This window comes from Phalacrocorax aristotelis, chromosome 16 (assembly GCF_949628215.1).
Source record: "Phalacrocorax aristotelis chromosome 16, bGulAri2.1, whole genome shotgun sequence".
NCBI classification, from domain to species: domain Eukaryota; kingdom Metazoa; phylum Chordata; class Aves; order Suliformes; family Phalacrocoracidae; genus Phalacrocorax; species Phalacrocorax aristotelis.
Genome location: NC_134291.1, coordinates 4,556,125 through 4,572,427, shown reverse-complemented (window position 1 = coordinate 4,572,427; position 16,303 = coordinate 4,556,125). Strand labels below are relative to the sequence as shown.

At 37.8% G+C, this 16,303-nt stretch overlaps 1 protein-coding gene across 4 annotated transcripts in view; it reads left to right on the top strand.

The window, feature by feature from the left end:
- The window catches only part of TBCD (tubulin folding cofactor D), a 131,372-nt gene that overhangs the window by 80,544 nt on the left and 34,525 nt on the right, over positions 1-16,303 (top strand). For all 4 annotated transcript variants that reach the window (XM_075111043.1, XM_075111040.1, XM_075111042.1 and 1 more), the window contains 6 exons: positions 1,082-1,142; positions 2,653-2,675; positions 9,519-9,550; positions 12,026-12,088; positions 12,493-12,569; positions 14,872-14,953. In XM_075111043.1, the coding sequence (XP_074967144.1) occupies positions 1,082-1,142; positions 2,653-2,675; positions 9,519-9,550; positions 12,026-12,088; positions 12,493-12,569; positions 14,872-14,953 (338 nt within the window). The remainder of the gene's footprint in view (positions 1-1,081; positions 1,143-2,652; positions 2,676-9,518; positions 9,551-12,025; positions 12,089-12,492; positions 12,570-14,871; positions 14,954-16,303) is intronic.

Below are 16,303 nucleotides of genomic sequence, written 5' to 3'. Positions count from 1 at the left end.
AGATATATATATATGGGTGCATGCGTGTACACACACACACATATTACATACAGGTGATGTAGCCAGAATAATTGATAAAATTATTTGGAGATGTCTTTGCTTTAATGTTGTGATTAAAGAAATGAGTCATTTACCTTTTCTTTCTTCCACAAGAATCACATGTGAAAAATGGTTCAAAATCGTTATTGCAAAAACTAGAATTTGGAAGTTAACGTTAGTAGTAGAATTTTATACTAGTATGACTTAAATTGGGATGAGCATCTGTTTGACATTGGGGCAGTGGAAAATAACACTCCGGAGTGCAAACTTCACTGAAAATACATACAGTTCTGCAGGATCCATAGATATATATACAGTGAAGAAACAGATTAAAAAAAACCCCACAACAAAACCAAATAGGCAGACTTTCTGGGTCATTTTTGTTCTAAAAGTTGGATAGTTGGATAATTTATTTTACTTCTGACAACATTCTGGTGCAGTCATACAAAGATATCTAAAGTGGTGACATCTAACAAATCTAATGTTGTCATTGTTTGTACAAGCTAAGTATACCGAGATGAATTCGGATAATAGATACCAAAAGTGTGCACTGATTTTTTTATGACTTTTTATTATTGAAAAAATAGGAATTGTATTTGTCAGCAGTGTCTATCAAAAGAATTTGTGTTACTCTTCAGAGTTCCCTTTTGAAGTAAGTTGGAAAGTTAGAGAAAAAAAATGCAGAGCATTTTTAGTGCTAGGATATACTTGAAACTGATAGAAAAATCGCAAAGTGTTGGTATCCGAACATACGACTGAGCTGAGAAGGGTTATTGGTGTAGTACTGATTATGATGTTATTGGTAAATGACACTGATTTTTTTTTTATAGTCCTTTAAGAATGAGTTTGCTACATGATGAGGAAAGAACTTATTATGTTTGCTGAACTATTTAAAATTAAATATTGCATATTTCTGTTGAGCATAATTTGGAAATCAGTGATTGTTTTTTTTGTTGTTTGAAAGTACAATGAAGTCATGGAAGAAAAATTATTTATAGCATGGTTAGGAAACCAGTCTTAAAAATGTTGTATATCTTTACAGATCTCTAACATATTATTTCAATGAAAAATCATTGGAGGGACTTAAGCAAATCCATCAAGAGGTTTGTAGCAAGTATAAAAGTATCTTTTAGCCTGGTATGTTGTATTATTTTTAAACAAACATTTACCATTAATACAGCTGTTCTCCACCTTCCTCTCCCCCTTGCCAAAAGTAAATGATCTCACAAATAGGAATTTGGGCACGCACTCCAGGCTCTCTGGTAGCTAGGTGTCCTTGACGTTGTGTCGTACTCCAGTATAAGTTTGTATTTGGTCCCTCTCTGTTCCGCCAGCTTCTTGGCTAATTCTCTGATGCTGGCTGTTACTCTTCTGAAGCGCTGCATGGGGGTATGCTTCGTTTGTTTTTCTTTCCCCTTCTGTTTCTTCTCCCTTTCTGTACCTACTCACTGGCCTCGCAGATAGACGCATGGCTGTTGCCTTAATGTGACTGTGCTCAGAGATCTCCCAGTGAGTCCATTCTCTGTCCTTTCTACTCTCTTACTTTTTTGGGATTTCATGGTTAAATCCTTGCGTCCATAGTTTACCTGTTCATAGACCTTCAAAGTCACACTCTGTATTTCAGCTGATGAGTTGTCTTTATCTCTACTTATGACAAATGAAGTCGTGTCCTGCTCATAGCAATTTAAAATACATCTATGGAGATAATTTTGTCCAACTTGTCACTTTACTTTGAAGTCATCCCATATTGTTCCCTTTTCCTTTTGGCTCCTATTCCTTCACCCTATGGAACAGACAATACTTCAGCATTCAGGCTCCTACTCATTTTCTGCAGTACCTGTAGTACCTTCAGTCCCAGTTTCAGCGTGCTAAAGCTGTCAGGCTTCCCCATTTACCCAGTATGCTTTAAAGTACGTGGGTGTGTTAGTTCTGTGCGCAGGTGAAAGCTGCTGGTACAGGTTGAAAATGCATCCTTGTCCTTGTTTAACTTTCTCTCGCTGAAATGCCTGAAAGCTTGAGCAGCAGTATCTGTGCTGTAATTGAGGCCTTAATTTTGGTATGGTACTTTCCAGTGTCTGCTGTTGTCTGCTCTTGTAACTGCAAAGTTGGTGTAAACTCTTTCTTTTTAAAAATCTGTTTTTTGGGTTTTTACTCCATAGAAGTTTGATCGCTGATTTTTGAATGTTAACAATGAAATAATATTTTTCAGTCACATTTGAACTTTTAAAATCTTTTTTCTGTTCTCTCTAAGCTGACAAAGTTATTTTCAGTGTTCAGACAATGAGGTATATTATAATTCTGAAAGGGCCAACTGTGGAAAGCAAATATATTTTTGAAAGCCAAACTAGCTTCCCCAGGGTATGAGCAGCTAGGATGTGGAATTCAGGAAATTAGTGCTTTGTGCATGTGTAGAATTTATTTTATTTGAATGTAAAATTCAAATGGATAGAGAGGTTTTTTTAAAAAATATTTTTCCTTTGAATTTTATTTGTAAAATAATCCAAAGTGTTGCATAGCTCACAGTATATAGACATTGCATGTGAAGGAGGAAAAATGAAACCACTTGTATCAAACAAACTCCGCTAATATTAATGTTTCTTGCTCCCCCCCCAGCTTTGCAGTCGTCAGTTGTACAGGTAAGAAGATGGATGCAAAAAAATCGGTTTTGAAATAATTTTTGAAAAGTATCAATTAGAAAGTAATGAAAACAGTAGGATCCTGGGGGGCTTTTTGGTTTGTGCAAGTTAATTATACCTACCACAGACTGCCAGGCGCTCTCAATTCATCAGAATGCAAGCACATGCGTTCTTTTGGCTTTGCCTACCTATTAGAGAGGCTGATGTCGTTCTGTAATGGTTGTGGTGTTTAGAGAGTGCGACTCACAGGCACGTTAGATTAATGGGAAAGTGGTAAGTACTGGTCTCAATATTGTGATAGAGACAGTTAAAGAAAGGAAAGAATGTGAAACAGAATGTGCTCACTAATCCATGGCTTCCGCAGTGTGCGATGGATTTCTTTCCCATTATTCACCTGTACTGTAGTACTTGTATGGTTCAAATAGATCTATGGAAATGACCTTGAAAATAAGTTAATGAGTCCAAATCTATTTATGAATTTTTAAAAGGAGCTTCTATCTAAATTCTAGACTTACTTTCTTCATCCTCTGTGATGAGTAGGCCAGGAGTATTACAAAAGGTTCAATGCAATTTTTCAACTCTTGTGCCAAAGAAAATGTAAATGAGTTTTCACAGAGCTGTTTTTCATTTCCTATTTATTGAAGCTGCCAGGAAATAAAGGGAGTTTGCCTAAGTAACTGTTCAGTAAATATGAATTAAAACTGGTATGTGACTTCAGAGTTTATTCCTAAATTTAAGGAAATCAAAACATAATTAATGAATTGTATTCCCTAATGAATGTATATGCGAATGAGGGCTTTTTTCCTGCTCTAACTGACAAGTTCTTTGAGCTTTTGGGCAGTTTAGTTCACTTCTTTGCACGTGACATAAGTGAAAACAGTAAACCTTAAGTAGTTTTTTGTGTAATTATTGGTTATAATTTAAAGACATTTTATGTAAGTTTCTGTATCCTGAAACTTTCTGAAAAAATGTTAAAATTTACTTCTTGAGGGTTGTTTGTACTAACGTGAAACTTCCGCTCCAAAGTTAGCTTGTACTGGTGGATGGTTTTAATGCTGATACTGTGCATTCGTGTCTTTGTGGGTGGCTGTCTTGGCTCCTATAAATTCTTTAATGTCAGGGTGGAGCTTGGGTGTAATTTGTTTTTGTCATAATGTGCACTTCTTGCACTTAATGGTATTTATAAGATGCCTACAGAAATGTTTTCATTCTAGATAAGACTTCTAATTCAGCTCCAAGCAAAATTGATTCACTGCTGTTTAATACTTAGGCTGAGACAGAGATGTCTACTCTAATCCATATTTTAAAATATCAGTATGCATAAAATATTGTAAAATGGGACAAGAAAACTAAACTAGGTTATAAAAACAAACCAGCAATCTGAGTATTGCTGGGCAAGCATTCAGTGAAACAAGCCAAACTTGTTTTGTGATGAGTAATTATTGCACATAATATTCCAAAGATTTCCATTTGAGAAATTGCTAGTGGGAATTTTCAGTGTAACAACATCTTGCAGGAATGCTGAAAACCTCTGTGTTTTATTTGTGTTTCTAGTTTTTAAACTGCACTAACAAAAAGTATCAGGCAAGAGGTCTCAACTGTTTGTTAGATATTTTGCTTTCATTTCTGGCAATGAAATAGCTGTCTTTTTGTGGACCAAATGAATTTTAATGCTTTGATCAAGTTGTTTCCAGAAATTGTGTTGGCCTGTAAGAAAGGAAGTGTAAGAATGCTGTGGTGTTTTGTGTTGTGTGGTGGGGTTTTTTTTGTTGTTGTTGTTTTTTAAATTTGTAATTTATAAATTTTAAGCTGGAAAATGGGTCATGAGTTCTTGATTGTCTAATGCTCAGGATTCCATTGGATCCATAAGTACTTCAAGCTAAAAGAGATAAAGCCAAAGCGCTGTAATGGCGACCTTCCTTTAACTAACAATCTTATTTTGTTTAGCAGCTCTTGTAATGTCTTGCCTGATTTTGAATGATGACAGTGAATTATCCTTCAGTCAGGACACAGCCCAAATTTGAGTTATTCTGCACAGTCTCTCAGCTTTGAGTATACTTGGCGGAATCAAATTTGTTTATGTTGATTGTAGAAAATCCTGTCCTCTACTGTATTAACATTTTTTGAAAAATGGAAGTATCTTTCCATCTTCCTGTATAAGTCCTTTTCTGGGTTAACCATAGTAGGCTGAAAAAGGCGAATGCAAGTCCAGGCACATCAGTATGTACTTCCTTCCATTAGTCTTGATTCTGACACATTTGATGCACTAGTTTGTCTTGAGGAGCTGGTTGGTTTAAGCATTTGCATGGCACTTCCAGTTGAGTATTGTGCAGTGAGCCTGATTTTCTGTATTAAATGGGCACTAGTTATAGCCAGTCATATGCAAACCGTGCCGCTTAGACTGTTTGTCCATCGTGCCTGTTTTGTGCTATATGGGTTATAGAGTTATAAAAATTGTGCTATATTTTATTGGCTTTAAACATTACTTTTAATATAAAAACCTAAGACAAGAACTTGTGGCATCTGTTGCCTTAGGCTGTCTCACTTGGGATAGGAAGTCAGTCTGCCACTTCAGACGCGGTGTTAATGGTCAGCTTGATTTATACTATGCTTCTACTGAACCACGATGATTAGCATCTTTTTTTTTTTTGTAGCAGATGTATTTCTGTAGTGCATAAGACCTTGTACTGCTTCTCAATATGAAAGGTCCTCAAGAAAAAGATATTTTTAATAGTAGTTCTGTTAAGATTCTTTAAAAATGCATCATCTGATACAAGGTTCTTGACTAAATATTCAGCTGAATAGATGTTCAGAGTTCTTTTTTACCTCCTTTCTTAATAAAGGTAATGGAGGTCTTAATAGAGTTGGGTAACAAGATAATTTAGGGACGGATATGGAAGTGCTGCAGGTAGATATGCTGGGCTTCTTCCAGGTAGTTGCACTGTGCTTTTGTATTTCAGCAAATGGCCTATTTATTGGGCCGTCGGGGTTCCCATCAGAGCTGGGTATGACAGGATACACAGTGTTTGTTAGCAACTCCCACACTGGATGATTCAGTGCAATGTGCTGCACGCCGAGTTTTGCTCTGATCTCATTCCTGTACTATATGAAGAGACTGGCTGCGTGTATTACACGGTCAGCTACAAGAGACGAGCAGTTTTATGTTTTGAGAATAGTAGCCAGTGTAAGCTGAGCTGTCATCTTCAGAGTGTCAACTTTTCCAAAAGATTAAGGTAGCCCGTAGGTGCTAGGCAAAAGAGAAACTCATCTCATTTCAAAGGCCTTTAAGGTTGCAACTAATCTCGATGGTTTCAGGGCAAATGTGTTTCTTGGCAGACATCTACATAAAAGAGGTTTTTAGGCATATTAACTTAGTCAGCAAATAATTCCAGCCTTGCAACAAAGCTCATCTTAACAACTCTTCCAAGTTTACTTTTGCATCCAGTAGCAGGATGGTTCTAGGAGGTCGTGCTATACTATGTTCAGAAGGTGGAAATCTTTTGCTACAGACCGAAGGCACTGGGAAAACTCTTATTTCCATACAGCCAAGATTTCACCTGTAGTCTTCTGGTGTTAGAATACAATACAAAACATGTATGGTCAGCATATGAATTTACTGTAACCTAAAAATAGGTGTTTGTCTGCTTAGTATAGCTTATTCTCTGCATCTTCAAGGGACGGTGCTAAGAGCTTTATTAAATACACAGGCTTTTTCATCTGTGCTCAAAGGTATCTCCTTCCTCCTCTGTGTACCTTGTGATAAAGCCATTTTGTACTTCCAAAGCCCAGTAAGTGTACAACCCGGACCTTTTAAGATACCTCAATTCTATTTGGGACAAAGAGTTCCTATGGAAAATAATTGGTTACTATTCATATGGAGATGAAAATACCTACTCAGCAGGTGGTTTTAGCTTCCTGGAAATTGAGTATTTGCAACTGAATCTCTTCAGCTATTCCAGTACTTTTAACTTTGGATTCAGATGTTCATAAATTAAGTAATAATAATAAAAAATCTATGAAAGTACCTTAAACTTTCTGTATGCACTGAAAGCAGCACTGTCATTGGTTCTGATTCAGGCCTGCATAATTTCAAAACAGATACCAGCATTCTTTGGTCAGTAATCTTAATTCATTGGTTCTACAAAGGATTATACATTTTGATTATATTTTCCACAAATAAATTGTGACTCATGCCGAGCTGTTTCTAGGAGAGAAGCATTGCTGTGGAACTGCACATAGGAAGGAATGCTTAGGAGCTCAAGGAGCCTGGGCACTGCATCACTCAATTTCCAAATTGAATTAGTAATTAAACCTTGAAACAGGTACATCTAATAATGTGATGCAATTTGTGGATGTGTCTTTGGAAGAAAAAAGAGAGAATACTGACTGTACAGCAAAATTCAGAATCTCTGAATTAGGTAGATCCGTATCTTTTTAATTTAGTGAAATACTGGAGAGCAAGATAACATTAATACAAAGATGCGCATCGTGTTTGACAAACGAAACACTGAGGAAAGATCTAGGATTATGATAGACTTCTCATTTCTTAAAATTGAAATATGTATGAGCTGTGGAAAGGCAAAAAAAATTTATATATATCGATGGACACACTGTGATGTCTAGGCAAGAAAAAACTTGAAAAGTTTTGCAGAGAAGAATGCATGGAATCGCAGTGCCTTAAGAGACAGATTTGATTGTAGTTCCTGTGTTACGTGGAAATCTTACTATGCAAATCACTGTCACCATTCTTCATTCTTGCACAGGGACAACAACCCTCAGTGAAGCTCTAAACTCTGAAATTAAATTGAGTTGATGTAATGCCAAAGGAAGGGATAGCTGTCAAATTATTACCATAAGAGTAGCTTTAAGTGGCCTCACTTCCTTATTGGCAGTGTGGAGAAGTTGAGAAGAGCAGCCTTTATGAGTCAGTTCTTGCTTTGTAGTTTGAACAGAAGTCCGTATCTGAATCCTTGCATCAGCAGACTCTGTTGCACACCAAACAAATTTACAAGATCATTATTTTCTACTCGTTTGCAGTAAGACAACAGACAAAAGGCAAGGAATGGGTGAGGACAAAATGAAGGGAAAAGAAACGTTGAAGAGGAAGCAAGCCTTGCCACATCATGCTTCTGTTTTTGCCACTGTCTCGCCTCCTTGCAGCACTTCTTTCTTTTCTAATTTAAATTTTTTGGAAGCTGGAGAGCAGATAACGTGGCAAGAAGGTGGGGTAGATAATACAAAGACGTTATCAGCATGGGGATGTAGAATCTGTGCTTGCTTCCTAAGATGATAAACTGAGCTGTGCATTATTACATTGAACTTAATATATTGGTTGTCAAAAGCAAAAGTTTCCCAATTAAAGGAAGTGCTGATCTATGGCAGATGAGAATATTGTGGCGTTGGCGTCTCTGCCTTAACTGAAAAACCAATGAAAATGTTGGGCAGTCAAAGACCCAGTGCGTGTTACAGGAGGTACCTACTTGTGTGGAATGGAAAAACTTGTTTAAAATGTTTAGGCTTTTGAAGCTCATATAAAAGGATAAATTGGAGAACAAAGTTCTAAGAGTTGTTAGAGTTGCTAAGTTTGCCTTCTGAGCATAGCTACTAATTTTATTGTGGGGAGGGAGGAGGAGAGGAGGGAAGAAAAGGTTTTTAAAAAAAAAAAAACCCCAAGCAAATAAACAAAAATGCCTTTGTTGTTCCTCCCCCTTGCTGGGAGTTTCTGCCAGAGTGTGGCCATACAAACAGGTGATTAAGGGTTTGGCACACCTCGGGGAGGAAATATTCTAGCCAAAGCGAAGGGAGACAAGAATAAGGAGCCGAGGGAGGAAATATCCAACGGATGGGCATGGGTCGGAGGTTCTTAAAATGGAAAAATCAAGCCACAGAGGGTGACACTGAGCAGAACACCCCACGCAGTGCTCACGGCACCTTGGGGTATCCACGTAAGCAGCAGACATTGCTCAGCGGGACGAGGGGACGGCTCTCTGCCCAGAGACGTGGGAGGCTCAAGAATGGAGGCAGGCCCTGCCGTTTCTGGGATGCTTCTCCCCCTCCCCACGTTCTGCCCAGTTCAAACGTTCTCCTCCTCATGCTGTCAGAGGCCAGGCTAATGTTCAGCAGGATAACTGGGCTGGATAAGCCAGAGGTCTGAGCTGGTGAGACCGTCCCTATGTAACACACACTTCAGGAGGGTCTGAAGCATAGTGAGCTATTTGTTTCACTTCTTTTTCTGATGCGTTGAAGTTTTTTACCCCCTTGCTTGTGGTGATGAATGCAAAGCCACCTAGGAGGGGGCTTCAGCAGGGAATGGTGGAGAGAGAAGGCTGAGAAACTTCGCCAGTAAAGTAAATCAGTTAACATTTGTGAAAATGGGAACTGATAAGTGAAGTTTCTATTCAGCGTTCCAGAGATGAAGATTTTGTTAAAATATTGCATGTAATTGCTTTTCAGGCACGGAAGTCAGAAGCTCATAGACTCGTATGACTGAAAAGTCCTACAGCAGGTCCCACAAGTTTGGAATGCTTCTGAAGCAAGTGAAAAGAAAAGCAGAATGAACATGGCAGTCTTTTATTATTCATATTAAAAATTAGAAAGACTGGGACTGCATTTTTGTAAGAAAAAAAGTTAAATGTTCAGGAAGGTTTTGTGTAAATCATGCTGAAGACAAGGCAACAGTTGATTTAAAAAGAAGTATTTTAGAGTTGGTCAAATACAAAACTGCAGGTATTTTTTGACCTGCTTTCATTCTGAAATGGTTTTGAGGTGTTTTTCCTTACTAGGCAATGCACCAAAATTGGTTGTGGTAGGTTATTCTCTGAAGGCTCTGTTTCTGCTTTGCAGGGGTTTAGGTGGAGAACTGATGAGACCAGCTGGTAAGTATCACAGCTATGGTGTGAAAGCAGAAAATGTGCAGTAATGAATTCTTCTGTTTACTTTTTTCCAGTTTGTTTTGCGTATATTGTGTTGAATGCATCAATTATGCACAGTAATTAACAAAAATACAAAGTTTGCAGGCCAGTCAGAAGAGAGCTACATCAAACATTGGCTGCCAGCACAATTGTGAATAACCCTGTTTGTGTAAGAGCTGGAGATAGTTGTTGGGTTTATGTCACACATTCCCTCCTTCCCTTGTTGCACTCAGTGAACTTTATTCAGGGTTGAGCTGGCTCCCCTCATTGATATACTCAGGTTCCTCTCCAGAAGAGATGCAATCTGTCTGTTAAGACAGATGTCATCATGTAACCAATTGATAGAATCACAGAATGTCCTGAGCTGGAAGGGACCCACAAGGACCATCGAGTCCAGCTCCTGTCCCTGCACAGGACACCCCAAATTCACACCGTGGCTCTGAGGGCCTCATCCAAGTGCTTCTGGAATATCGCCAGGCTGGTGCCGTGATGCCTCCCTGGGGAGCCTGTTCCAGGGCTCCACCACCCTCTGGGGAAAGAGCCTTTCCCTAACGCCCAGCCTCACCCTCCCCTGGCACATCTCCCTGCCGTTCCCTCGGGTCCTGGCGTTGGTCACCAGAGAGCAGAGATCAGCCCTGCCCCTCCTCCTCCCCTCGGGAGGGAGCTGCCGAGCGCCATGAGGGCTGCCCTTGGCCCCCTCTGCTCCAGGCTGAACAAACCAAGGGACTTCAGCCTCTCCCCATACAGCTTCCCCTCTAAACCCTGCACCAATTTCATGGTATCATAACACATATATGTACAAAGGTGAAGAATAAAGACCATATAAACAAGTTTGTGGAAAGGGTGGTATCACAGAAAAGGTTATGGGTTGTTCACATGGATTTTGAAGATTGTTATGAAAAGGAAGGGCATTGCAGGAAAAAGTATCCATCTGGGTAGCCCGGGTGGGTAAGGAAATGATGCCAACTTGAGCTTCCTGCTCATGGGTTGAATGAAGAAAGTGCTACATAGCAGATTCTGGCTTTGAAGATGTGAAGGCATCCAAACCTACTGGGTAGAGGTTTTCAGTACCAAGATGGAAGGGTGATCAAGTAGAAGAATTGAAGGGGGCGTGGGGATTTCTGCAGTCTTTGAACGAGTTTACAGTCTTGTGACGTGATAATGCAGGCTGAAAAGAATAGATAGGTGTTCTTAACATGTTTTAGCTTTTAGGCAGCTGAGTATTTCATAGTATTGGAGAAGTACAAATGACAGTATTTTGGCATGATACAACTGTGTAGGTGGAATAAGAGAAGAATTGAAAATGTTCCACAGATTGCCTGCATGTCTAATGAAGCTGATGGTCTCAACCACAATAGAGCATGAAAGAAGTGTAGACAACTAAGGAGGAACCCTAAGAGACTTGGGTTTAGTCACATTGTACTTAACCTTGTCTGTGAATAAATATCAGAACAAAGAAGCTGGTGTACAATATTGACTGGAGTTTGAGCCCAGGGAGCCTGATTGTGTGACATTACCATAGTGAGGACTGAATTCAAGAGTAGATTTTGAGCCCAGTAAGTTGACTATAAATGAAGAAGAGGATGAATTGTATACAGAGCCCCGAGTAAGATGCAAAGATTAAGTTGTGGGAGGAGAGGAAAACAAAAAGGTAGCATTATATAGTAGCTTGTTCTGTCCCCTCCCTCCTCTCCACCAGCCCTCCACCAACTCTAAAGCAGTCAGGTAGTGAGTATAGTAGAAGTTTGCAATGTTTACTGTGTTGATCTCTATTTCCCCAAACAGCTTTGAAATACTAAAAAAAAAACCTGTTCTGAAAGTGGTTTTGTAAGCTTAGAACTCATTTAAGTTTATAGGTTTAAAATAGTAAGACTTAATTATTAAAATGACATTTTCTCAAATTCTGAGGATCGAAAGAAGTAAAACTGCATCCAGTTTTATAGCTCCTAGTGCTGTACAGTGAACAGATGCCACTCCTTGAAGGTCCAGAAAAATGGTAATAAGAAGTAGAAAAGACTTTCATATATATTTGAATAGTTTTTTCGTGGCTGTAGTATTATCCTTGTCCAAGGTGGTTTACTGTCAACAATACTGCATAGCCATTGACACACTGGTATAGAAGGGGAAAGGTGGCCAGTATGTATGTATGCACCTGAAATGTCAGAGGGGGGAAAAACATACCACCGAACAATGGATTTGCATGAATAATGGGACTGACTCAGGTCAGAGGACAGTTACTGCGTAGTAGCTTTTTTGTATGTAAAAATTAAGAGAGTAATTTCTTTCCAGTTTCTAATTTCACATATTTTGGACTTCTAATTGCAAAGTTTCTTCAATTTAAAACTAAGGCTAATGTAACTTGATGTAGTTGTATCTTCAGAATGGCTGTAATTTCTCACTTTTTTTATTTATCCAGTTATCAAATTTATTTTCTTACAGTCTGCACTTTAATTGAAAAGTTGTCACTATCAAAAATGCCATTTAGAGGAGATCCAATAATCGGTATGTCGTATTTTAAATAACCTTCCATTATCTTAGTAGTTATTCATTAAGCAAAAGTATTAATGAATTATGTTTTTCAAAGAAGCAAGGTTGGGTAGCCTAACAAAAAAAATCAAAGGTACACAAATACTGCAACAGATGGTGATGTTATTTGGAGATTTGTTTTGTAGCTGTTTACTAGTATATTTTTCTTCCTGTCAAGTTTTCAGCATTACCAGCTATGTATGTTGTAAACCAAACTGGAATAGCTATGCTAATTGTGAATCACAACCTTGTTTATTTTGGAAAACCAAGGAAATGGGTCAATATGTATAACTGCTCGTCTTTGTAAAAAATAAAACAGGGAATGTTGAAGTTCAGAAAGTAAGAAAAATTAATATCAATTTTGTTCCTTACTACTTCAGGTGGCTGGCAGTGGTTAATAAATGACAGTCTACGAAGTCTCCCTCTTGTTTCAAGTGCTGCACGACAGCATATTAAGGTACAATAGCTCCTCCTTCATGGGGTCACATTAAATACAGAATTAAAATTATTTTTGCTTTCTGTTGGTGGATTATCTTCTGTAGAATCTAATTGGTTCTCGAATGTTTGTTTCTTAGATTGGTAAGAAGGGTTATTTTTTAAAAAAAATCCTCAAAATTCAAAGGGAGCTTTTTGATTAACACTTGAGCCGTTGTCACAGGGGTTGCGCCTGTGTGTACATTCGGACAAAGCAACTGACAGGCGCTGGCACTGACAGCGGGCCGGTGTTGTGTAGTCGCTGACGGTAGCCTGAAGCTTCGTGGCTATATGGTTACTTTGATATGATACGTTGCTTCTGTTTTGGTGTACCTGTAATATGGGTAAGATATCTTGATTTTGGTAGTTTCAGAGAACTTTCGTGAGAACTAAAAAGAATCTCTGGATGATGTGCTCAGGCCCGATGTACTGAGGGCATGTTTGTTAACAATGAGAACATTGGTCTGATCAACTGGAATTATTCAGGAAAACGTGCTCAAATTTTCCATCAAACTCTGCTGTAAATCCTTATACTGTGCTCTCAAGCTGCTCTAATTCTGAATATTAAATCCATTGATGGATCTCTTTCATGCTGGTTTACATATATGATCTTAACACCTCCAGTTATTTGCCTTAATTTTCCCAAGTAGTATTATGACAGTTTGATCTTGCGCTCTTAAAGGCTCTACCAAATTATAAAGACAATTTTTGTCTGCCCTCTTAAAGCTTATAGCCTCACAGAGACAATGTGAATATAACATATTGTGTTCATGTTGTTAGTTTTTAAAAATAAGATAAAAAGCCATTGCAAGTATCTGGTAGCTTATCTTTTAAAGGCTTCCTTGGAAGGCCAAGTAGACTAGAATGTATCCAAATCACTGAAAAAAATTAAAGATTAAATTTGAATTCTTGGAATATTCTTCCGGCATTATCAATTTATTCAAGGTGTTTGTATGTCTTATAACTGGAACTTCTAAACCAAGCTGAGAACTAATTATAGACTTCAGAGAATTTTGGCTTGTTTGGTTAACATTAATTAACGTTGAGCAAAGTGTGCTTAGTAAATGTCAACTTTCACTTGATTTCTGTATATATTTTAGAGAGAAGTAATTTTAAGGACAATGCTTAAGGCATTGGGAAGTAATCTTTTTTTCTGACATACAATATATTCTTCCAATATAACTTCATGCATTTAAGGTGAAAACAGTTCTCTTTAGAAAGTGAAGGATCTGAGCAACCTGCTCCAGTTGAAGATGTCCCTGCTCACTGCAGAGGGGGTGGACTAGATAAAAGGCCCCTCCCAACCCAAAGTATTCTATGACTCTATGATCTACAGCAATTAGATAATTCTGTATATTTTGCTACTGTAATGCTTGTGGTAGTTAGAATATTATTTAGATGAATACTGATTTTCTTTCAAGTCCTTGATTTTGCATAGAGAGCAAGTCTGAGGTGTCTCTGAGGGTAGAATTAATAAGCTGCACAGGATTCCTGCATTATCATTTAAGATTTCTTATACCCGGAGAACATAAGTAAGGATCATTGCTATAACAGGGAGTGAAGAGGGCATAGTTTTTGTACGCTTTCAAATTTATGACCACTTTGGTCAGCATTATATTATTAGCTGAAAAGTATTATTCAACCATTAATTTTATGAGAAAATTTGTTACATGCTTTTTGAAATAGCAGCTGTATTAGTTTTGTGTTCTGTATTGGTGACTGAAACCACTCTGAAGACTACGAGGTTCAGGCATAATACACAACCTTTGATCCTTTTCTAAGCCAATTAAGATTGAGACACAAGGATTGTGATACTGGATAGTTTGGCTTTTTTGTTTATAACCTTCAGTCGATGGGTTTTCTTCTGCGTTTCCTTTCTGTAGCTTTCTGCTGGGGGAATATGGTTTGTTTCTTATCAGTCTGGCATCAATATATTGAAGATGAAATAATGGCTTCTCTATTTTGTAATACTGTGTCATCTTGGAGATCTTTTAACTGAACTGAAAATACAGTTGATACATTACTATTAATGTCTTAAATAGTAATTTAGCTTACTGGTACTTTTGAAGGAATAAGACTACAATCTGTTTTTTTCTTACATAGGTTTCCTGTTCAACTATTCTTAAACCAGTATTGGGAAGAAATAAAAAGACTGTAAATGTCAGTAGCAGAAGGGAATGATTTAAAAAAAACCACTCTCTTTTTCCTTAACGTTTTAATTCTAACGTATCGTAACGTATGACCTTAGTAAATATATCAAGTTCACGGTTTTGCCTTTGTTACAGGAGTCTGCAGTCTCTGCACTGGCTGCGCTGTGTAATGAATATTACATCAATGAAAACGGAGAAGCTGATCCAGCTCTGCAGGGTAATGACTCATGTTTACAGTAGAGGCAGAAAATACTGGGCTGGACCTAACTTGCTCTTTGGAGGTATTGGATAAAATGGGGAGGAGCATCACTAATTTTAAAGGACCTTAAAATGCTCCAGGAAAGAATCATAAAACCAACTGAAATTGTAGGAAATGTCTCAAGGGTTTTGCTTGCTTTAGACTGGAGGTGAAGACAAGGTACCATAATGATGAATATTAGGAAAAGCAGATTGCTTTTCTATTCCATACTGTAAAACAAAGAAGCAAAGAATACGTGTTTGTGGCAAATCCTAAATTTTAATGAAATGAGACATTTTCAGGTCATATTTTGGTAAACTGTATGCAAGAGATTGTGGCTGACTTAAAGAAGAATTGGTTGGGGATAAGAAGAGAAGGACAGCAAGGACACCCAGAGTTCTTGTAAATGTGCGTGTGAAACCTCATCTGTTTGGATTTGGATCAGTAGCACAGGAGTGGGCTTAAACTTTTGTTAAGGGCATATGAATCAACATCTTTTTTTAATATGGGTTTTTTGGACCTTTATTTCAAGTATCAAATTGTATCATGTCCGTGAGAGACAGATTGCTGGATTCTATAGAAAGATATTTTAATAACAACAACATTTATGTTCTTGTTTGTCTAAATATGACAGTGAAATTGCTTAATAAAATCATTTATTTTCCTATTTTTTGCCATTACTAAGTCATTTCTAAATCAGGTAACAGAATACCTTATTATTTATTTCTATTATGGTAGTTCCCAGAATGAACCTGATACCTATCACATATGCAGTAGCATGCAGTCTATGCCCCAAAGAAGTTAGGGCTGATATATAAGAGCAGCCTATCTTGATTTATAAATCTTTTCTATATTGCTAAATCTCTCTATTATTTTTTTTTAAAAAAAAAAAAAAAAAAAAAAAGACATTTCCTTCATGGCGGGTTGGCACTGCATGCCTGACTTTTTGTGAGCAGCATGGGAAGATGTGCTGTGGTACTGAGGCAGATTTAAAAAAACAACCTCAGGAAAGGGTAATGTTTTGTAAAAACAGAACACTTTGTGCAGGAGGAGGCAATGCTGAATCAAAGAAAGCAAGCTAAAAAGTAGTTGAAAGGGTAGTAGGTCACATTTTAGGTGAGGATGAAGTTTCAAGCTTCTGTAAAAGTGGACTGGAAAATTCAGCCAGATGTAAAAATCAAGAGGGAGAGGTTTTACTGGAAGAACACGTAGTAGATGGCTGCAGCCGTTCTGATGCTCTACTCTTTTAGATGCCTGTTTAGATGCCTGAAATTGTGGTTTTTTCCTGGATTCTAGGTTAACTTTTCATCTGTCTTGTGCTTAAAGGAA